The sequence below is a fragment of the Nothobranchius furzeri genome, chromosome 2, assembly GCF_043380555.1.
Source record: "Nothobranchius furzeri strain GRZ-AD chromosome 2, NfurGRZ-RIMD1, whole genome shotgun sequence".
Taxonomy (NCBI): Eukaryota; Metazoa; Chordata; class Actinopteri; order Cyprinodontiformes; family Nothobranchiidae; genus Nothobranchius; species Nothobranchius furzeri.
The window spans coordinates 26,031,350-26,054,287 of record NC_091742.1 but is presented as its reverse complement, the minus strand read 5'-3'; the positions used below and the strand labels follow the sequence as shown (position 1 = coordinate 26,054,287).

The 22,938-nt window shown below is 41.4% G+C and overlaps 1 protein-coding gene across 3 annotated transcripts in view; it reads left to right on the top strand.

The window, feature by feature from the left end:
• Positions 1-20,822, top strand: part of stum (stum, mechanosensory transduction mediator homolog) — a 28,261-nt gene extending 7,439 nt beyond the window's left edge. For all 3 annotated transcript variants that reach the window (XM_070545322.1, XM_070545319.1, XM_015947997.3), the window contains 2 exons: positions 17,057-17,239; positions 20,573-20,822. In XM_070545322.1, coding sequence (XP_070401423.1) covers positions 17,057-17,239; positions 20,573-20,607 — 218 coding nt within the window. In that variant the 3' untranslated portion in view covers positions 20,608-20,822. The remainder of the gene's footprint in view (positions 1-17,056; positions 17,240-20,572) is intronic.
• The last annotated feature ends 2,116 nt before the right edge of the window (positions 20,823-22,938 follow it).

The window sequence follows — 22,938 nt, the reverse complement described above, 5'->3', positions numbered from 1 at the left end:
ACAGTCACTGAACTGATCAATTAAATTGTAGATTTCAATTCATTTTAGAAATAAAAATAAAGTGTTTAAAGTTAACATAAGGTGGAAAACAAGAAAAACCAAATTTAAATGACATTTCTGGAGGGTGTGTAAGTAATTGCTGCTGTCCTCTTCAACATTATTTTTCACTTACTCTCACCCAAACTCTGCAGACTAACCGCTGCAATTAATCCTTAATTATTAAGAGGACTCTAAAATTTTATAAAAAAACAAAAACAAACAAACAATGTAATAATAAGGTCAGGAAACACTAATCTCCACTTCCTGACAGGAATGCAGCCGAGCGTATTCCACAAAGCGTGTCCTTGACTTGTGCAGAAAGCATTCACCTCAGCGTGTCTGAGTGTGTTCTCAACGTGTGTGTGTGTGTGTGTGTGTGTGTATGTAGGTCCACCTTGACATTTCATTGAATGGTTGCAGCTAGTTGCCATGACAACGATGACTAAATCTCTCTCTCTGTGTGTGTGTGTGTGTGTGTGTGTGTGTGTGTGTGTGTGTGTCAGAGTGTTTTGCTCTAATTGACTGAGACTGAATACAGCGCCCTGTTCGATTCAGCCTGCAGCCACAATAAAATAAAAAATCTTGAGTTGTGTAATTGAATTTGGACAGACCAGAATAAAACACCCCCAGATGCTTGAGCACAGGTGTAACAAATCAGCAACAGGATGTTTGTACGACATCACCTGACACATTTGCAGAAAAACAACTTAAGATTGCCAGTTTACTGAAAATTAAAGCATCTACTGGGGAAGAAATAAAAAAAAACTCTTCATTAACCAGCAGTTAATGATGTGTGTGTGTATATACATATATGAATATATGTTGTGATCACAACATGCCCTATAGGTTATAAATTGTAAGTCGCTTTGGATAAAAGCATCTGCCAAATAAATAAACAATAATAAACATATATATATATGTATATATATATATATATATATATATATATATATATATGTATATATATATATATATGTATATAGAGATATATATATATATATATATATATGTATGTATATAGATATAGATATAGATATATGTATATAGATATAGATATAGATATAGATATATGTATATAGATATAGATATAGATATATGTATATAGATATATATATTGGCAGACCAGTCCACCTATGCGAGTTTGTAATTATCCAACATAAATAAATCAATAATCAATAAATAGATTTCAGGAAGGCCAGTTTATAATGAGACATTCCCTAATGTCTCTCCTTACAACCAGCTGTCTGTTTGATTGATCTGTAAGATCCAAACATCCACCCCCAACCCTTTAATCCATCTGCTCATCTGATTTCGGATTCCTTTGACACAGGAAACACTGACTTCTTAAAGAATAACACCATCAGTTCAATGAACATGACAGAAGAATAAACAGCAACCAATCAGCATCCTGCTGTGCTCAGCCACAGGAAAATTTTCTACTGGCTGCTCACGCCTTTCTGTGACTCCCCAGGCATTAAATGACACACGGAGGAGCATGCCGAACTATTTTTAGTTAGTGTTGATTTTCTCCAAAGACTACAGCTGAAAAATGTGGCTGACTAAACCGCCACCTTGAGCTAAAATGCTCTAAAATAAACCAGACTGACTTATTTTTATTGATTGGGGAATGTGAAAAGCACAGAATCAACTTAGACTGAAACCGGATGTTGAATGTGGGTTCCGGACATTTCTAAGTGAATCCATGCCAGGGCGGAGTGAGTGACAGTGGGGTTAATATTGAGTGGGTGGCTGTGCTAATGACATTTCTATCAGTGTCCTTTTCAACTTGCTTGCATGTTATTTTTTTATTGTTGGAATAGAAATCTGAGCATACCCAATATTAATTTCATTAATACTTGTCTATCGCTGTGCTGCAACCTATATTAAACCGTGAACCTCTGCACGAGCTACAGAGCCGCGATCAGTAATTTCTAACCTGTTCTAAAAGTTTACAGGTTGACTTTTCCCTCAAAAGGGTCACAGTGTTGTCACCGGCTGCTGGAACCCACCTCAATATTTTTTGATAGACAGAAAGTGTGAGAAAAAGTACTTCTACAAATGCTGATTAATGCACAAACTGTGAATTCATTAGCATCTGTGGGTCAAACTGTCTAATTGTCATAAATTATCCTTCCTCTGACAACACCGTGACTATTTAGGATTATAACAACAAGTAATAGTGAGCAAATAGAGATTGTAGCACAAATGTTGAACGCTCCAACATCAGACTCACTAAAGTGTTCACATTCATTTCTTTCTTTCTGTTATATTAACTTTATCACATTTAATGTTGTTTAAATACAAAACTTTAGTCAGACAGGATTTCAGGAAACCCCTAAAACTTGTGATACTTGGTGCATGCTAAAGCTTCGCCCCTGGTCCCACTCGTGTTTCAATGTTACGTCCCAGACATGTGTTCAATTCAATTCAAAATTCAATTCAAAAATACTTTATTAATCCCAGAGGGAAATTGATTGTTAAAATGTGAAGGAGGGGGCAACATAAGAAATACGACAGTGGAGTTAAAATGGGTTTAATTGTTGTAAAAGTTTCTAAAAACAAGTGCAAACAGATGGTGACATTATTAAAATAATGCAAAACGCAAATGTCACTATAAGGTTAACAGTTAAACGGCAAATTATCAACTATATAAAACACCTGGTTAAAACTTTATTAAACGCTTTACCTAAACTGAAGGTGTTTTAAAAACACAACAAGGTCGACAAAAGTCTAAAAACTACAGCAGAGTTAACCTTAAAACAGAGTCAACCAAGTTGACGAGAACAAAAGATCCATTTGGATCACAGAGTTAAAACTATTAAAGTTAAAACTTATCAAAACGAAGGGGTTAAAACCAAAACGAGGCCCGGAGGACAGCAGAACCCCTGCACTGCTGCCTCCCAGACTTCTTCTTCTTCTGTTGTTTAATTGGCGGGTGGCAACCAACTTTCAGGTGCATTTCCGCCACCTACTGAATGGGAGTGTGAGTTTAAGTAGGGAGTATCCTACTAAAAAAAATAAAAATAAAAATTCTATCAAGTATTCCACTTTCCCTTAAAAAGTCTATGACTGCCTTATAAACCACTATTCCCCCATTTAACAGAATATTCAATCATATTTCTTATATCCTTTAACTTTTAATTTTTCAACCAACATTTTCCTATTTCCCACATATTTTCTACAAGTACATGATACATGTTCTACTGTTTCACTATCAAGTCCACATTCACACATACCGGTATTACGCCGTCCAAGAATAAAAAGCGTACTGTTCAAAGCTGTGTGTCCCATTCTCATCCTTGTTATCACTACTTGATTTCTGTTACTCATTTGAATGACTTCCATTCTACCAACCTTTCCCCTTAATTTGTACAAATGTCTTCCTTTCACATCCCTTATCCATTGTTCTTGCTGCCTCCCAGACTGCTGAAGGCACAGCCTTTTTATCCCAGGTGGGGGTCATCAGCAGGGTTCAGCTGTGCTCCTCAGCAGCCTGGAAGAGAGGAGGAGGAGGGGCGGTGTCAGGCTGATCACCGGGGCTGGGTGATCCTGGCTCCTGCATCCCACTGGCCAGGCTGGCAGCCGTAACATTCAACAATTTGCATCTCCAGCTAACTTTTGCTCTGCCCCCCCAGCAACACGCCAACACAAAATCCACATCAGCCCTACACCCCAAAAGGTATCGAGGGCTACCTGTCAGCGCGAACACAAAAACCGCAGAATCTACTTTGATTTGGAGAGTCTGATTTCTTTTTATTGTCAGCATGTGGCCGGTTAGTCTGTTTATGTGACTATTCTTGGTGATTTTATTGATACGATGCAGCTCTGTGTTACATGCATTAAGGGTGTGTGTTGCATTACAGATATAAAGGCACTTCAGGGACTCCCAAAACGTAAAGAGCAGCAGGTTTGTCCCTCTGAGATTAAAATCCTACTGATCATCCTTTCCTCTGTTCTACCGTCTTCACAGATGTAAAGTGACATTTCAGCCTAGAATCAGATTATGTGGTGGGCAGAGGTCACATGTGTGTTGTGACGTGCAACAGCGTGAGACTGATGACGAGTGAGACCGGATAAACTAGGGATTGACTCGTGTTGACGTCATATCATCAGAATGTGTATTTGGTCAGGTACCTTTAGTTTGGCGTCTTGGAAATATGTGAAAGAATCCCTAAAGAGGTTTTGCATTTATTGGAGATAAAATAAGACACCCAGTTATAGATCATGTGTTGAAATTAGATCCAAAACGATGAGATCATAAAGTTATTCTATAGCAGGGGCTGCAGGACTTAAGTTTTTTTAAAGTCGACAGTCAAGTAATGAAAATCGAATCGACTTTGACTAGTCGTTGATGGGGGTTCGGTTGGTTCGCTGGAGTTTTTGACAATTAAAATTGCGCCCACATTTTCAAAGTTAAACATCTCTTTTAACAACGGTAGTTTCTGCATCTTTACTGCTCCGCTTCAGCCCTCTCCCCCCTCCCCCCGAGCAGCGGCTGCAAACTCACTGATGCGCCTGCAGCCTCTCGGAGTTGCTGCTGCTCTAAACATTAAAATAATTATTTCATTATCTGTTGCTCACTTCTGATGACCTTCAATGGTGTCTGTTTGTTGCAACCACCAGGTACAAAAACTAACTTGTTTTTATTTGACTATTTTTCTGTCCTGTCTGTTTATTATCTTCCTGCATCTCCTCTCAATCCTAAAGAAAAACTGCTACCTGGGTTCATATATGTTCACCTTATGAGTTACCTTTGAACTGCAGTTCTAAAAGATCTACCGACCGCAAAAACAGCGGAGTGCGCGCTGCTTGCTGGCCGCACCGGAGAGGTACGTCACCGGAGGACAAAACGGGTGATGCGCCCCACTCCACAGCAGCGAAAAGCATCAGGCACAAGTAAAAGACAGAAAACATAAAAGGAAATGAGCCGACATGAACGATCGCGTGTTAAATTTGCTTCTGAGGTGGCGACACCTGATTTGATAACGTTACTGTGGCCGTGCTCAGGAAGCAGATGTCTGGAGCGCGTCAGCGATCAGAGCTTTGCATGCGCAAGCTGGTTAAGGTTAAGATGGGGGTGAGGGGAATGTTAAATTGCAAGAGGGTAAAGGTCACAATTTGGTTAAATGTCCCGTTTTACTGCGGGTGTCAGTACCGACGCTCTGGCATTGTCTTTTCCGAGGAATCCATCTTGAGAGCGACTAGTCTATGAAAGGCATAAAAAGTCACTACAGAGCAGTGAAGTCGACTAGTCGACTAGTTCATACAACCCCTATTCTATAGCAGGAGTCAACACTGGCTCTACAACGTTAACAGTCTTGTTTTCAGCTCCATCTGTGAGTTCATCCAACTTCTGACGTGTTAAATGTGATACAACACTCATTTTGTGACCCTCTTGCTAAAAGCCCTGTGACAATGTTCCATTCATTTTGCCCCCAACAAAAATACTGTGGGCACAAAGTAGTTCCACGTTCTGTTATTTCACAAAAAAAAAATGCATCAACGCAGAGAAAAAAGGACAATAAAATGTAATTAACAAACCAAAAATACATTTTGAAAATACTTAAACAGCTCTTCCATTCTTTGCTTTCTTCTTTCTTGTCTTTTTTTCTTGTCCTCCTTCCCTTTAGAGCTGCTTTTTTTGTCTTTGACACTCTCTACACTCCATCATTAACTTCCCACACTACCGGTGGGTGCATTGTAGAGTTCTTGGTGTAATTATAGTCATAAAGTCTGGCTAATATCTGGGCACACACTTTCCAAATCACACAAATGTCTCACATACAAAAGATCAGAGTTTTTCACACATTCAGGGTTGTTGCAAGAGATTGGAGATTTATGAAAACTATCAAAGCACATGCATGTTGAGCACTAAGGCCCTGTCCAGACGTAGCCGGGGATCTGCCAAAACGTAGACATTTTTCTACGTTTTGGCCCGTCATCCACACGAAAACGGATCTTTTTAAAAACTCCGGCCAAAGTGAAGATCTGCGTTACCTCCGTTTTGGGTGTCTGCGTGTGGACAGACAAAACCAGAGTTTTAAGGTCCGCAACGTCACTTTCCGCGACAAAAAAATACTGACATCACATGTGCGACCCGTGTTTACACTAGCCGACATCATGGAAGCCCTTAGAGCTGCGCTCTGTCACTACCCGATCCATCAATTGTCCAAGCGCATTTTGCTTGTTTGTTTTTGCAAGAGGAATTACTGCTCCTTGCGGAAGACCACAGACGAAGGACGAGGTTAAGAACGGGGGAAGTACTGCCGCCTACAGGTCTGGCATGTCCTTAACAACGTATTTATCCGGGTACGTGTGGACAGTTTGTTTTTAAAACGAGGTGGTGTTGATGCAAGTTTTTGGAGGGGCGGATATTCGTTTTCAGAAAACCCCGGCTACGTGTGGACTAGGCCAAAGATAGAGGGACTTCCGATTTTAGTTGTAAAGCAGCAAGGTTTCCCTCAAAGCTGCAAGAGAAGATTTTTTTAAAGGATAATGGAAACAAAAAAACTTGAGAGAACAAGAAAACGTTTTGAAGAACCCTCAAATTAAAATGTCCACCTTCATTTCCTTCTAACTACTGCTGTATCTGCTGGATCTAAACCAAAATGCAATCAAGTCAGGCTGCAGAAGTAGATCCAGTTATGGTTAAGCCCCTCTGACATGTTTGACCTCTGCAGCCTCTAATTATCCTTCACACCTGCTCGTGCTAAACTGATGAACCTAAAAATGTGACCCTCAGGAAGATCAGGTAAATAGTGATTATCTTTGAAATATTCAGCTGCAAACTTAAATCTTATTGGAGCAGAATAAACCATGCAACACATTTAAAATATGCTCATAAAGGTCTACACATGCAGAGGAAAATATGTTTTTATCTATATATTTAAAACACAAGTAGGCCATAGCCACACCACAGTCTACCTGAGTATTGATTCTGACCATGTCCATCCTTCATGACCACAGTGTACCCATCTTCTGCAGGGCTACTTCCAGCAGGATAACGCTCCATGTCCTAAAGCTCTTATAATCTCAGACTGGTTTCATAAAACTGACAATGAGTTCTACGTATTCAAATGGCCTCCACAGTCACCAGGTCTCAATCCAGCAGAGGGACATGGTGGAACAGGAGATTTGCATCATGCATGTGCAGCCGACAACTGCAGCAGCTCTGTGATGCTATCATGTCAATATGGACCAACGTCTCTGAGGAATGTTTCCGGTACCTTGTTGAATCTATGCCACAAAGGGTGGTTCTGAAGGTAAAAGGGGGTCCAACCTGATACTAGCAAGGTGTACCCAATAAAGTGGCCAGTGAGTGTTTATTCCAGTGTCCAAGAGACACTCAAGCTTAGCTGTCGGATCCTAGACATTTCTCAGCTGATGCTTCTAGAGAAAAAACCTCCACTAGCCCCGAATTGCCCTGTTTTCTGTTTAAATTTTGTGTTGGCCCGGTAACCAAAGGATGCTAATAGTCATTAAAGTTTCTGGTGTGTCAAGATCACCGTACCTCTTTCTCCCTACACCCAAGATAGCAGTCCCGTTTCTCCTCTGGAGTTCATGTCCAACGCAACAGGCAGCATGCAGATCCATGGCAGCTTCACAACAGTCAGTCCTGCTGCTGTAACATCTATCATCACTGGTACCCTGGGCAGGCGGCTCAGCAGTGCATGAAGAGAATGAAAAGGCTATGGCCGTGTTTCTGAAGAGCATACCTTCTAGTGGAGGTGTCGCACTCTTCCCCAGACAAACATTCCTGACGAGAAGTGCACTGATGTTTGAAAGTCAGCTTGTAGATAAGTAATTGGCTTTGTGCTTGCATGGGCCATCACAGTGAGACGTTTTGTTCTATCTGAGCTGAATCCACATAATTAGGAATTACAAAGTTTACAAGCTGATGTTAGATCAGGAGCATCCTCACAGACCTGCAGCCATTTTGAATCTGGTTGTCTGTTCTGCCCTGTAGCCAAAGAATGCACGAGGTGACAAATTAAAAAAATTAACCGTGCCAGCCACACAGGGTGGTGTTTGTCCAGGATTTTATTTCCTCGTGTGCTCTGGTGTGTTTTGGTTCACCGCTCTTGTGTCGTTGTTTCGGGCAAAAAGCAGGCTGCTACTTTTGTGTTGCAGCCATGAGAGAGTTCCGATCTGCTCGAGTGAGAAGGAAAACTGAGGAATTACCTATTTTAGGTGATTTTTGAGTGTGATTTTTACCAAACCTGTGATTTTTGTACCTGACAGGGAGCAGAAGTTGGAAATCATCCAGAAACACATCAAAAGCAAGCACTGTGTGTGTGTGTGTGTGTGTGTGTGTGTGTGTGTGTGTGTGTGTGTGTGTGTGTGTGTGTGTGTGTGTGTGTGTGTGTGTGTGTGTGTGTGTGTGTGTGTGTGTGTGTGTGTGTGTGTGTGTGTGTGTGTGTGTGTGTGTGTGTGTGTGTGAGTGAGTGTGGATGGACCGGACTGGACGGACTGAACTCCTGGCTGCAGAGTTTTGTGTGTAGGGAGGGGCGGGTGCTCTATGTGACTGGCCAATCACAGAGCGTGAAGACAGTCAGTTACCCAATGAGGATTTTCCTTCAGCACGATTACAGATATTTACGAGTTTTACTCGTTTCTTGCTCGTATTCGTCAAAAATGCTTTATCTGTATTGGATACTCGTCTGAAACGAGTATCCGGCTCATCTCTAGCTGTAACCACCCTGCCCTGCGTCCTCCTCCTTGCTGCCTGCCGGCTTTGATCACAAGCAACAACAGAGTAGTTCCCGCTGCTTTTTCGGGAAACGGCGCAAAAAAAATAAAATAATAAATAAATCATTCAATAAAACGTGGGATCTTGTAGGTGTGGCGCTGGGATTTCAGCTGTGGCGGGCCGCCATGGCTACGCCTATGTAAGGGAAACACTGACCAGATTTCACAATTTCTCTCAGATACAAAGAACACTGCCAAACATCTAGTTTCCACCACACCATATCTCATTATTTATATCTTGTCATGTATAAATTATTAGTTTAGGAAAAAGAATGATATCTATTTTATAAACTATATACTGACTATGTCTGAATTAATACGAAGAGTGTTTATGGTCCCTGAAGAAGCAAAGAACCCTAGAATCTTCTGGTTAAACATTCAAAGATCAATCAGGTTGATATTTCATATTTGTATGGAATCATCACATCTTATTGGTCATAATTAATTTGTATTAATTGCTACTGTGTGTGTGTGTGTGTGTGTGTGTGTGTGTGTGTGTGTGTGTGTGTGTGTGTGCGTGTGTGTGTGCGTGCGTGTGTGTGTGCGTGTGGCCAAGGCTCAGATAGAAGTGATGCGCAGCAGCTTCTCTTCTTGTCAATCACGTCTGGAGGTGGGCAGCTCCACCAGCAGGTGGGTGCGGCCTCCCTGACCTTCTGATTTTATCACATTGGCTCAGAAAGATGGGGAAAATTCACCCTTATTGCTTAAGGATTAGTCAAAATGTTTATTTTAAATCAAAACCCTAACCCTAGATAAAAAAAATTTTCATGTATTTTAACCAGAAGCGTAAAAAACGTGATTAAAGCACGAGTTAGAACATGAGCTGTCTTTGGCCTTTCCTTTCTGCCGAGAAGCAAGACGCAGCTGGCAGCTCAGCCGTTCCTTCTCCTCCCTCCTTCCACCTGCTCGGCTTTCTCTGTAACTGAAATCCTCCGATGTGACAAGCAACGGAGCTGGCAGAAAGGAAAAGGGCCAAGGTTGTGCTGCACACAACGCCCACCAGGCATTTCTGATGTAGCCGTCAGTATTCACAGTATTTGGTTCACTAGCTGCAAAAAGAAGGAAGGAAGACAATGACCAGACCGTCTCAGTCGACTGAATAATCAACGATTCTGTGAAACAAAACTTTTTTGTCTCTCTTTGAGAAACAGCTCAGAGTAACAGTTTAATAACACCATTTTGAAGCTTAATATGACTTTCTGCATGAATTAAAATAATAAATAAATGACTTTTCTAAATGCATTTTCAGAGAAAGTTCTGCAGAATCAAAAACTCTTCAGTGCTTCACTTTTCAACCTCGTGTTTTTACTGGTGAGTAGATGGATGCAGAGGTCATACTTTTTTCCTGAGAGTGTGTTTTCTCCTTGTGTAAATAAATGAACAATGTAGATGCAAAAATCCACAATGATTAAAACATGGAACTTCCAGGACTCCATGTTTGTAGTCCAGGCATTGTCCAAAGTCATAGGCTGCATCCACATGAGTACTGGGTTTTAGACCAACTCAGGCACAGCCAAGCGACAAGGCAAAAGGGGTCTTCGTATTCCCTGAATTTCGAGGATGGTTCATCCTCTTTGGCAAAAGCTCTCTTTTTGTGCCAAAAGGGACATTTTTGTTTTGTAATAATGGCAAAGGAAGTGGGAGTGGGTGACAGTTTTCATTTTTAGTTTATTCATATCTGAAAGCAAATATTAAAGGGATACTTTGCAGTTAGTTCATATGTTTTAATAACTTTCTTGAGTCAGTATGTGTTAAAATGACCCTTTAAAGGGACTTTTCAGACTTTTGAACTTCTATGCTCGCGATTGCCCCCTCAGGCCAAAAGCGTAACGGCAGCTTCAATAGTAGGCTAGTGCACGCTGTACGTGCACACTCCTTAACGAAAATAACAGCTGAGACAGTCCCGTGTGTGTGTGTGTGTGTGTGTGTGTGTGTGTGTGTGTGTGTGTGTGTGTGTGTGTGTGTGTGTGTGTGTGTGTGTGTGTGTGTGTGTGTGTGTGTGTGTGTGTGTGTGTGTGTGTGTGTGTGTGTGTGTGTGTGTGTGTGTGTGTGTGTGTGTGCGGCCCGGAGGACAGTGGATAGGAGAACATGCAGCTAATTAATGGAATAATTTGGTTCTGTAGCTTTCTCTTCAGCACAGCCGACAAAGGTTTATGATGGGTCAGTCCTCCTGCATGCTCAGATCATTCCCTTCCCTTGCTTGAAAAATTGTTCCAAAATGAAAGTTGAACCCACTTCTTTTTTATCTGTGAATTCAATGCCGTTCAGCGAGTCTCAAATAAAAATTTGGGCATCTTACTGTAAAAAATATACCATTAATGTTAAAAATAAACTCTAAATAAACTATGTTCACATCCAGAATCAAACCCAGGTCTTCTGCATGAGAGTCAGACATCTTACTAGGTGAGCTAAAGCGCCAGTGACATCCTTCGTATCTGTAACTTTTATATCCTTGATGACAGCTGAAACGTCAAACCAAAGAACGGTTCAGAGCGAAAATGGCTATTTTGTTGCTAATTTGCAGGAAATATCTAGAAGAAAGTTCTACAGAAAGTAGCTAAGGGTCCTCAGAAATGTAGCTAGGTTTGTCACTAGGCGTTAGGAACAGCGACAAAGCGGCACTGCCTCTCTCTCTGCTGCTAAAGCTACAGATAGCAAATGCTACGGGCGATGCCTGAGCGTGAACGCGCATGAAGCAGCCTGCTCGACCCGAGCATCTCTCTTTTTCTGTGATTTTACAGAAAAACAGGCAATCACAGTAAAAATGCCAGGGCTCATTCTACAGGACCAGGGCATTGCAGGAGAATGTATGAAGAAGACATTTATCATTTCTATACATGTTTTGGCTGTCACACTTCCATAATGTCACTTTAAGGGTTCATGAAAGGCCACGCAGCCCCTATTGCCCCCTTTGGCCAGATTAATCCACTTGTAACTCCATCCCTGGTCCTGCAGTCTGCTTCCTGCACGTTTCCTGCATGTTTTAGATCATGAGCAGAGCTGATTTGTTTAATTTAGTGATGAGGCACTAACCCCACTAACCCCATCAGCAGCTCGGAACGGCACTGCTTCAAATTCGAGTCCTTTATAGTCTATGGAGTGATGCAACCATGTTAATAATCGCAGTTAGGGCCAGACAGGAAATCACACACAGTTTCAGCGTAAAACCCCTGGTAATTTTCAAATTAAAAGACTATTGCAGTGATGGGATTTCATATCTATGTAGATTACGTCAATACAAGTGACCTAACAGCATATTTGCTCCCAGTATCGTTCCAGAAGTGTGTTTTTCATGGCTTTAATCCTGTCAGTGGAGAGGAACAACATCATATTTGACTACAGCGATATCAAACATGATTTCCTTCTTTTTTGGTTTAATGGCAGATGGCATGAACACGAGGGATTTTGTGATCTCATGAGTCCAGCGAGGAAGCCATTCCACGGCCAAGACTCTCCCAGTGTTTCACTGGATCGCAGCAAAGTCGAGAGTAAACCATTCAGCTTGCGTTTCGCTCTGCTGATGGTTTTAGTGTGAATCAGGGGTGAGGAAGGCCGGGGAGACATTTCAGCTGTTACATGAAATACTTAAAAAGACAAACGCACAGCAAGTAGATGTTTTGCTTTCATTTCTACAATGGTACACTAGGGGGTGCTGAAAGGACGCCCAAACTGCCTAGTTCCTCTTTAAGTGGACAGTACGCAGCAGTAAATGGTGCTGGCACTTTTAATTTCTAGGGATTAAATTTAAAACCTAACCAAGCAGTCAGAAAATTTGAAAATGTGACATTATGAGCTTGTAACTGATTGAAAATATGGAGCTTAAAACATTTTTTCATTTAGAAATTGAGCACCTGCTGTTAGCTCATCAGGCCTGAAACACCTGATCTTCATTTCTCTGAATAAAGGTCAGTCAGGAAGCTAACAACAAGTAAGATAATAATTAGATATACATTTTATACAGGTCCTACCTCAAGTGGAGGAGTTTAAGTATCTCGGGGTCTTGTTCACGAGTGAGGGTAGGAGGGATCGGGAGATCGACAGGCGGATTGGTTCGGCGTCTGCAGTGATGCGGACGCTGAGCCGATCTGTCGTGGTGAAGAGGGAGCTGAGCCAGAAAGCCAGGCTCTCGATTTACCGGTCGATCTACGTCCCAATCCTCACCTATGGTCATGAGCTTTGGGTAATGACCGAAAGAACGAGATCGCGGTTACAAGCGGCCGAAATGAGTTTCCTCCGTAGGGTGGCCGGGCTCAGCCTTAGAGATAGGGTGAGGAGCTCGGACATTCGGGAGGGACTCGGAGTAGAACCGCTGCTCCTCCGGATCGAAAGGAGTCAGTTGAGGTGGTTTGGGCATCTGGTCAGGATGCCTCCTGGACGCCTCCCTGGGGAGGTGTTTCGGGCATGTCCTGCCGGCAGGAGGCCCCCGGGTCGACCCAGGACACGTTGGAGAGGTTACATCTCCAATCTGGTCCGGGAACGCCTTGGGGTCCTGCCGGAGGAGCTGGTGGAGGTGGCCGGGGAGAGGACGGTCTGGAGCTCCCTAGTTGGGATGCTGCCCCCGCAACCCGGATAAGAGGAGGAAGACGACAACATTTTATACAGAAATACTGTTAAAATAGGCAAAATAGATCCTTTCAGTGGTTTTAAAATTAAGAAAAATATAATTGCCAAAATCAAAGTTTGCTTCCTCACCCTCAATTTGTATTTTGGTCTAATGTGTGTTTTGCTATCTGTTCTTGCTGTAAATTTGATAAAGTAAAAACTGAGTATAAATAGAAATTCAGCTCTGGCTTCCAGTAATCCACGCATTAAAGTAATTTTAGACTCACAACTGCAGTCTTGTAAAACTCCGCATTAAAGTTATTTATCGCTGCAGCTGTTTAAGCAATAAGTGGAATGAGTGTTCAAATAAACGCCACAGGTGTCGTGATTATTTACATTATTCTGATGAATGGAGGTCAGATTGAAATGCAAACAAAAGGCCCGCAGTCTGCATTTGCAGCCATATAAGGATGAATAAAAATCAAGTAGGTTTAAATAAACTACAAAGTGAGATTATGCCAAACAAAACACAGTGAGATGATGAAAAAGCTAAACACATCCATTCATCAAACACAAAGATTAACGTTTTCACGAGCAGAACAGTCTATTCATCAGTAAATGTTGCCATGGAAACGTAGATTAATCTGATATGTGTGCACTGAGACTTTTAAGTGCTCCTGCGACACACACACACACACACACACACACACACACACACACACACACACACATACACACACATACACACACACACACACACACACACACACACACACACACACACACACACACACACACACACACACACACACACATACACACACACACATACACATACACACACACACACACACACACACACACACACACACACACACACACACACACACCAAGCATTTGCTGTTCAATAAACAGTACCAAGAAAGGTCCGCAGGTCCTGGCTACTGGATTACAGTAAAAGGACCGATAGTTTGTTCAAGCAGGCGGTGATTGTCCACAGAGATGATCCTGTTTCAGCTCATATTGTGTGTCTTCTGCGGACACGATGCTTCAGTGTCGGGTACTGACTCATGGAGGCGGAGTGGATGAGTAACATAAGGTGCATTGTAATACAACAAAATGCCGGCATATCTGTTGACTGTATTTTACTGATGTTTTATTTAAAAAGCCTTAGCTAAGTGCATCTTAGCTGATACATCGTGCTGGTACTGGATCCCCTTCAGAACCACCCTTGCAGAACTTCTTCATGTCACACATTGAACATGGGTGCTGAAAACATCCCTCAGAAGTTCTGGTCCATGCTGACATGACAGGAACACACAGGCCAATCCATGATGAGAAAGTCCCACCACATCTCAAAGGTTCTGCACTGGACTGAAATCTGGTGACTGTGGAGGCCGTTTGAGTCCAGTGAACCTATGATTGTGTTCTAGAAACCAGTTAGAAATGATCTGAGCTTTGTGACATGGTGCATCGCCCTGCTGGAAAATGGGTCCATGTGGTCATAAAGAGATGAACATGGTCAGCAACAAGTAGGCTCTGGTGTTTACAGTGTTGGGCAAGTTACTTCAAAACTGTAATGCAATACTTATTACTTGTTACCCTCATTTTTAAAGTAATTCATTACATTACAATATTACTGATTTTAAAATGTAAGGCATTACACTACTTTTGCATTACTTTCACCAATACAACTTCAGTATGAATCTGGTCATGTGACGCTCAGTGAGCTCATATGTGGAAGGTGATGTGGTGTCTGAGCTAGGATTGCTGTTAAAAACAGTCAGATATAATAACATTGCTTTAAAATGATTGTTTATTAAATAAAAGCAACAACAATCTGTATTCTCAGCACGCTGCCATCTTATATTAACTGATCAGGGAGTGAGGTGGTGGGGGCTCCAAGCCTATATTTGCCTTGGTCCCCAAATGCCTTGATACGGCCCTGGATGTGGGACTGACTTCTGGGATGATCTGATTCTATCACATGTATAAATATTAAATGCTTATATATTATTGCTTTTCACTGGTAAAATGTGTATTGGGGATAAATCTACCAACTTTTTTCTTTTCAAGCACTTTGTTTTGTTTTCTTGATTTTATTTGAATAATTTCCGGCCCTTTCTCTCTCTAACCTTCCTGCATGCTGCATGTTTTCTCCGTCTTCCAGAAAAACTGTTTCCTAGATTTCCTACTTTCTAACTAATCAGTCAAAGGGATCTACCGAACAAATAAAAGCTGCGCTCCAGCAGCAATGAGTTGAAATCACCGGGACACAGATTATGAACGCAGCTGAAAAGTACATGAAGTACCAGAGAATATGGGCCGATATAAACGATCACAAACGAATGACTTTGTTTTGGTGGAGCGATTTTGTGAATATAACAGCGGCAACGCGCAGGACGCAGCTGGAGTATTTGAGCCGTTACCGCTGCGTCCTCTCTGCTCACAGAATGCCCGCAAAGCTGAGTCCATAAATGACGTCATATATGTGGATACTGGATCTTTTTTCAGGCTTCCCGCAATTAGAATTTTTAGGAAACCCACATCTTGATTCTGGGTTTAAAAATGCGTTGTAATTACCGCGTTACTGACAATTGTACCGAGTAAATATTACCCTTTTCTTTCCCTGTAAGGCCTTACATTACCACATTACAGCAAAAAGCAATGCATTACAGTAATTAATTACTTTTGTACCGCATTACTCCCAACACTGGGTGTTTAAATCAGCTTCAGGTGCACTACAGGGTCCTAAATGGGACAAGAACATCTCCCCAACACCGTTACACCATCAGTAGCTGAAATCCATCCAGTCTCATCCGTCCAGGAAAGACATTTCCTGGACGGATGAGACTTTTTCAGCTGATGTGACAAATGCAATGCATTTTGGGTATTCCTGACAATTTTAGTTGGTGATGAGAGCAAAGAAAGTACAAGAAAAAGGTAGAAAAGTCTATGTGGACTTTAGACTTAAGGACTGGTGTTTTTTTATACTTCTGAAACTCCTTAAAGTGTGAGCACTTATTCTGTAAACCAGTTTGTGATATCCAGAGAGGAAGCCACGAGTGCTGCATTGGCTCACTGCTAGCCCTCAGGTCATGTATGGATCTATATTATTTAATGGCCTACTTAGCTAAATGGCTAGGGTATCCATTCAGTCCTGTTTTTTTCTCTTTTTATAGCTAAAAGAACCGTGCTATCGTACCGTGCTCTCCTCTTGTTTCCTTACCTCCACTCATCATCCAAGATGGCGCTGGTGGTCGGGTTAGTCACGTGGCTGGCTAAGACCGATTTGTGTTGAGTTACTGAACAGGTGTACCTAATAAAGAGACCAAAAGGTGCTCGGATGAGTGCTTGGGATCGTAAATCTGTGTTCCAGGCTCGAGGTTAAAAGTGTTCAGCAACTGCTGGATTCCCGGGACGTAATAAAAACACAAGGGAGAAATTTGTGAATCATTTTGATTTCTGCTTCCAGATATCTAGTCAAACTAACTGAGTTTCCACCACTTGCTGATTTTGTGCTAATTGAGTAATTTCTGTGGTAATATGATGCTATTACACCAAATTAAGACGGAGAACATGAAACACTTTTCCTTCAAAACCAAAACAGGTGATGTATGTAGCTCAAGGCTCTGGCGTTTCTCTTTACGGCCGTTAAAAGTTCCTTCTCCCCCCCAAAAAACTTTTGTTTTTCATCAAAGCTTCTTGTTTAAATTTCCTGTCGCAGGTACTTTCATCTCAGCGTTCACGGTGCTGTGCGGAGCACGCAGCGATCTGGTCTCAGAACGAGGAGTCTGCTGTGTGTTCTGGCTCAACGTGGCAGCGGCCCTCATCCAGATCCTGACAGCTGTTATCATGGTGGGGTGGATCATGAGCATCTTCTGGGGAATGGACATGGTCATCCTGGCAAGTCAGTAACTTTCCATCTGTTGCCATCCTTCCTCTTCTCTGTTTCTTTATTCTTCATGAATCAACCGTTTAAAATGTGCACAGCATGTATCCATTTAAAGCTATTCATGGTTTAAAACTGACAAAACCTACACTAGCACAACTTTCTCAGTTGGTATTCATTTAACATGATGAATAAAAATGTACAATTATTTTTGGGAGAAACAATAAAAGTGAGGAAAAAACTAAATTAAATTATGAAAAACAGCCTAAAGTTATTATCCTGATACAATATTCACTACCGACCTCCAGTGTTTTAAACATGACCATTTTACATGAATTCACTCATGTGAATGACACAATCTGACACACTCTGCCCTGCAGCCCACTCTGTGCTAAATGTGTAGAAAATCAGTGCTAAAAATGATACTTAAGGTCAGAGTTTATGTTGTGTCACAACAGAAAAACAGATCTGAAAGCAGAGAAATTTGTTTTGCTTTCTAAGTCTTTTGTAAAATGACACGAGGAACAGAACTGGACCTTCTGGTAATTACTCATCAAATTTTTGACTTCCATTCCAACCACAGTTATTGATCCTGTAACATCTGCAACAAATAATCATGCTTTCTGTGATATTAGGGTTTGATTTTGGAGAAAAGTGGTCAAATTCATGATGTCATTTCTCCATATGTGGCCCAGGCAAGAAAGTCTGCACGTTTCTTTAGATCTTCTGCAGTTTGTATTGAAGTCAAAAGGTCAACCTGACCGCTGATAAGTAAATAAAACACCGTCTTACTCTCTTACTGAACTCAAACATGTAGAAAACAAAAACAGTTAGTGCGTTTGTGTACGTGGCTGGAGCCCAGGTACCATCTTACCAGGTAAGTCGGAGGGACTTTCCGGCCTGATCAAGTTCAGTAATTTGTTGGTACAGACTATCACAGAACGATGTTGGGGGTGCAGAAGCAGTAATAGAAACAAAAAGAAGGAGAAAAAATTGTGAATTTCTTGTGATTTGGGGTATTGGGATCATTTTGTCAACTTTTTTGTTGGAAAGTGACGTATTCTTCTTTGGGAATGATTCATGAACATGTGCCGACACACACACACACACACACACACACACACACACACACACACACACACACACACACACACACACACACACACACACACACACACACACACACACACACACACACGTGTTTTTATGGGTTTGTGTGGACTACGTTTTCTGAGTTGTTTGTGTGGACTCTGACTTCCACTATAGCCAGAATGGTGCAAAAATTATGTTTAACTCTAGGTGGGACAAAGGAAGCTTCCTCTAGGATTTTGGTTGTGTGGACCGGGTAAATGTCCACACAATGGTGAATGTCTACACAATGTTGGTCTCCCGTCAGGAGTTGGTCCACACAAACCCATAAAGACAAGTGCACACACACACACACACACACACACACACACAGACACACACACACACACACACACACACACACACACACACACACAGACACAGACACACACACACACACACACACACACACACACACACACACACACACACACACACACACAGAGAGAGAGAGAGAGAGAGAGAGAGAGAGAGAGAGAGAGAGAGAGAGAGAGAGAGAGAGAGAGAGAGAGAGAGAGAGAGAGAGAGAGAGAGAGAGAGAGAGAGAGAGAGAGAGAGAGAGAGAGAGAGAGAGAGAGAGAGAGAGAGAGAGTTCCCCCAGCGCACCACGGCAGCCTTTGAATTAACACAGAGCTGCCTCCTTTTGTGAGTCGGTCTGAGCGTGTGTGTGAGGTTCATACAATCAGAGTGTTGCTCATCCACGCCTGTGGGTCTGTGTGAGTTTTAGAGTGAAGAAAGGTGATTTGTCTATATGTGGGTGTGAACAGCCCCCATAAAACCCCCCGTGTGTGTGTGATTTCCTGCTGTGTTTCAGACCTCTGAGTGCTCGCCGTCCTCAACTGTTGATGCAAAAATCTAAACTGTTAGCTGCTCTTTGAGCTGAAATCAGAATTATTATTCAACTAGTTATAACGAAACACCTCAGCAGCTTTGGGACTCATTTCTTTCCATCCATGATGGGTGTGTCTGTATCTCTCTTCCTTTTGTCTCCATCTATCTGATGATTATTTCTATTTGATCCCACCATATTCTTGCTTTCTCTTTTTTCTTTTCTATTCTTCTTCCCACTCCCCACACACTCACCCAAACAGAGTTGTGTTACTGGAAATGCATTCATGCCACCATGTAATGCATCTGTATTAAAAATGAGGTCAGAATAAATGTTTAGCATTCCTCCCCCCTCGTGTTCTGCATTAATGCTCAAAACAAATCATGGCTAACTGTTTATTTGTCTCTTCTCTCTCCTGCTCTGCCCTCCTTTAAAGTTTCTGATGGTAGGTGGTTGTTTTTTCACTGCTTCGCTCAGCCAATTATTCCCACACACATTTTACTTTCACTATATTTAGCCACAGAAAACAGATTATTTCCTGGGCTTCAAATTCATGAAAGAATTCAGATTTTTTGTCTCGTGGTTCTCCATGTGTGCCTGGTATTTTTGCAAAGTTCAGGAGCTTTTAAGCTAAACTCTGACATTCATGGAGGGAGTTGTTTAAAGAGAAAAGGGTAGTGAGTTCTTCTAATGCTTAGTCAGAGTTGCACTTTTAACCCGATAACACTGAAGGTGCTCAGTGTAAACAGTGTGCAGCTTGTGTTTATGCACGTATGTCACATTGAGAGATGTTCTGCTCCAGCTGCACAGTCAGGGCTTGGAAAACGCAGAGGAAGCAGCATTTGGGGGTGTGTGTGTGTGTTTGGGGGTGTTCTGTTTACATCAACCAGGAGGCAGGACATGATGCAGAGTGAAGGATGAGTTTTGAAACTTTAAATTCATCATATCAGACTTGTTTTGATTATTAGAACCACACTTCTCCGAGCACAGAGTTGCTCAGATTCATGTTTCTTTGATCAGTTTCATAAATCCTCAACCAAAACTCACGGCTCTTCCCGGTCAGTGTCAGATGTTTTCTTCAACCCCAGAGTACTGAAGCGTGTATGAAGTACGAACCCTCCTCACTCTGCAACACGTGTCTCCTTTTACGCCTCTCAGCTGTCAAAACGTTTGTGTGCTTGTGCACGCCGCTCACTAACCTGCAGCCTGCTGTCACTGCTGCACCTCAGCTAACAATGCTATGGGGTTAGACCCGTGCCAAAACCCGTGCACGCGGAGCACGCGGTTTTGGCACGGGTCTAACCCCATAAAACGCTTCCACTTAGCCTCTGTTTGGCCGTGATCAGCATCTTTGTTCTCAGATATGATTTATGCATTTTTTTAAACTTCTTCAGGTTGTAGAGATCAGGGTGTTCCCCAAGATGTGTGAGAGAGGTCGTCGTCACGATCGCTGACTGATGGAACCAACTGCTGGACCCCTGAAGCCTAACAGCTCCCGTCATGATGAAAGAGAAGCAGAGACATGGTTTATAAAAGGAAAAGGCAAATCTTTGAGCTATGGCAGCAGATTGGTCAACATCGGACTGGATTTACAGGTTAATGGGAAAAAAGGTGAGAAATAGATCAGTGTATTTATTTTTTGAGTATTGGAATTTTGTTTTTATTATCTTTAATTTTGCCAAACTCACTTTGTGTTCCTGATGAGCTCCGGCACACGTTTTCTTCCATCCTAGCTTACCTTCAGTGTTGATTTCCACCATGTTTTTTTCAATAATTCATAAACGATGAAAATGGAAAATATTTCTTTCTTTCTTTCGGTCTTTATTTTGGTTTATAGCATTAACATAAATTTTTTCTTTTCAAACAAAACAACAATATTAACAACTTGAAGTTAAACCAAAAAAGGAATAGGCAGAAGCAATGCTTATTTTAGCCTACCCTATTTTCCACCTAAGATACATAACCAATATACATTTCTTTTATTTACCCCAATATAAATAACCACAATGAAAATTCATTAATGTCTATACATACTTTTCATATCCTGTAAATATATGACACTTTACACCTGCTTTAAACTTTAGTAAAGAAGAACATTTCTTCAAATCATCATCTAACTCATTCCACAGTTTCACACCAACAACGGAAACACATCTTGATTTCATATTCAAACATAAATACACCTCTGAGATTATAATGATCATCTCTTGGTTTGAAATAAACTTTTATGCAATTTGGGATATTATTATTAACTACTTTATGAAGAATCTCTAAGATTTTTACTTTAATATTTGAGCACAGGATCAAAAATTCATCAAGGATCTATTATTGTCACCCTTAAAACACGAGTTCAGTGATTCACAATCAATTTATTGGCTACAATGAGTTTCAGTTTCATTCATTTCCTCGTCGTTTGTGCAAAATTCTTTTCAAAACGACTCACTCTTCCTAATTTGACTTGAATTTTCATACCTCCTAAAAGTGGAAACCAGTGCCAAAGGGATATTTACACATTATTCCAGCTCCAAATCTAATTATCAAGTCTCTAAATATCAGCGACCTCGACTGTCACGCCCACGCTGAAAATCAGGCTTGGAACGGAAAAATATGCAACTCTGAACCGTGTTTAATCAAACTGAATAAATGTGTGTTTGGTGTGATGTAAAAAGCAACACGTGAGTGTTGATGTGAAATATTCATGTGAGCACGCTGTTGGAGGCTGGAGGATAATATGTTATGGCACTGGTCCCAGAATGTAAAAGGGTATTAAGCTAAAATGTTAAGATATGCGTAAATCATCTGCATGAAATTTCCACAGGAATTGTGGCTCCAAACTCCAACTTTCCCACAATCCATCAGCCTTTTCTGTGTGGCACAACTGGCTTTTTTCCATGAACAATAAGCTCGGGCATCAGAGGTCAAACATCCCAAAACTCAAAACAAATCTGTTAGATGAACGCTGTCTGAGAGGACGTTCCTCCGTGGATGGTAAAGCATCCTATCACTCCTGCCATTTTAAGTACGTTTTAGGTAATAAACAGATAAAACCTTCATCTTCTAACAAGTAACTATCACACTAGCTCCATGCTACAGTTAAACAGTGTGTTTAATCCAAATCCATTTGTGAAAAAGCCACTTCTCACACAAGAAATATGTAGAAATGTTAACAGGGCTTCAACACAAAATGAAAAATGAACAGAAAAATATACCAGAAAACTTTAGATGAACTCTTATCTAAATTTTATTACAGTTTTTATGTCTTTTTATGTAATTTATTTGAAAAAGCTGCTTTCGGCTCATCATATATCTGCTTTCGGCAGATCATATTAGAATTGAAAAAAGCGTCATTAAACTGCATAAATATGATTATGCTTTTTAAAAAGTAAAATCATATGAATGTGTCTGTTGTCTGTTTAGATCTGACTAAAGGCACATTTGCATGTCGAAAACTGAATTTTAGTTGGATAAGACCTTAACATCTGGTATTCATTCCTGTTTGCTGATGGTTCAATAAATACAGAAATGTTAAAGAGATACTTTGCAACTTTTTCAGATAATTTTCTTGAGCCAGTATGCGCTAAAATGACCCTTTACGAGGTTAACGAAAGGCCACCTAGCCCCTATTGTCCCATGTGACCAGAACATTCCCATTGCAACTTCAGACTGGCGGACGCTCCGTTGGGACTTGAGCTGACATACCTGGCGCTGTGGTCTGCTTCCAGCAAGTTTCCTGCATGTTTTGGATTAGGAACAGGAGAGA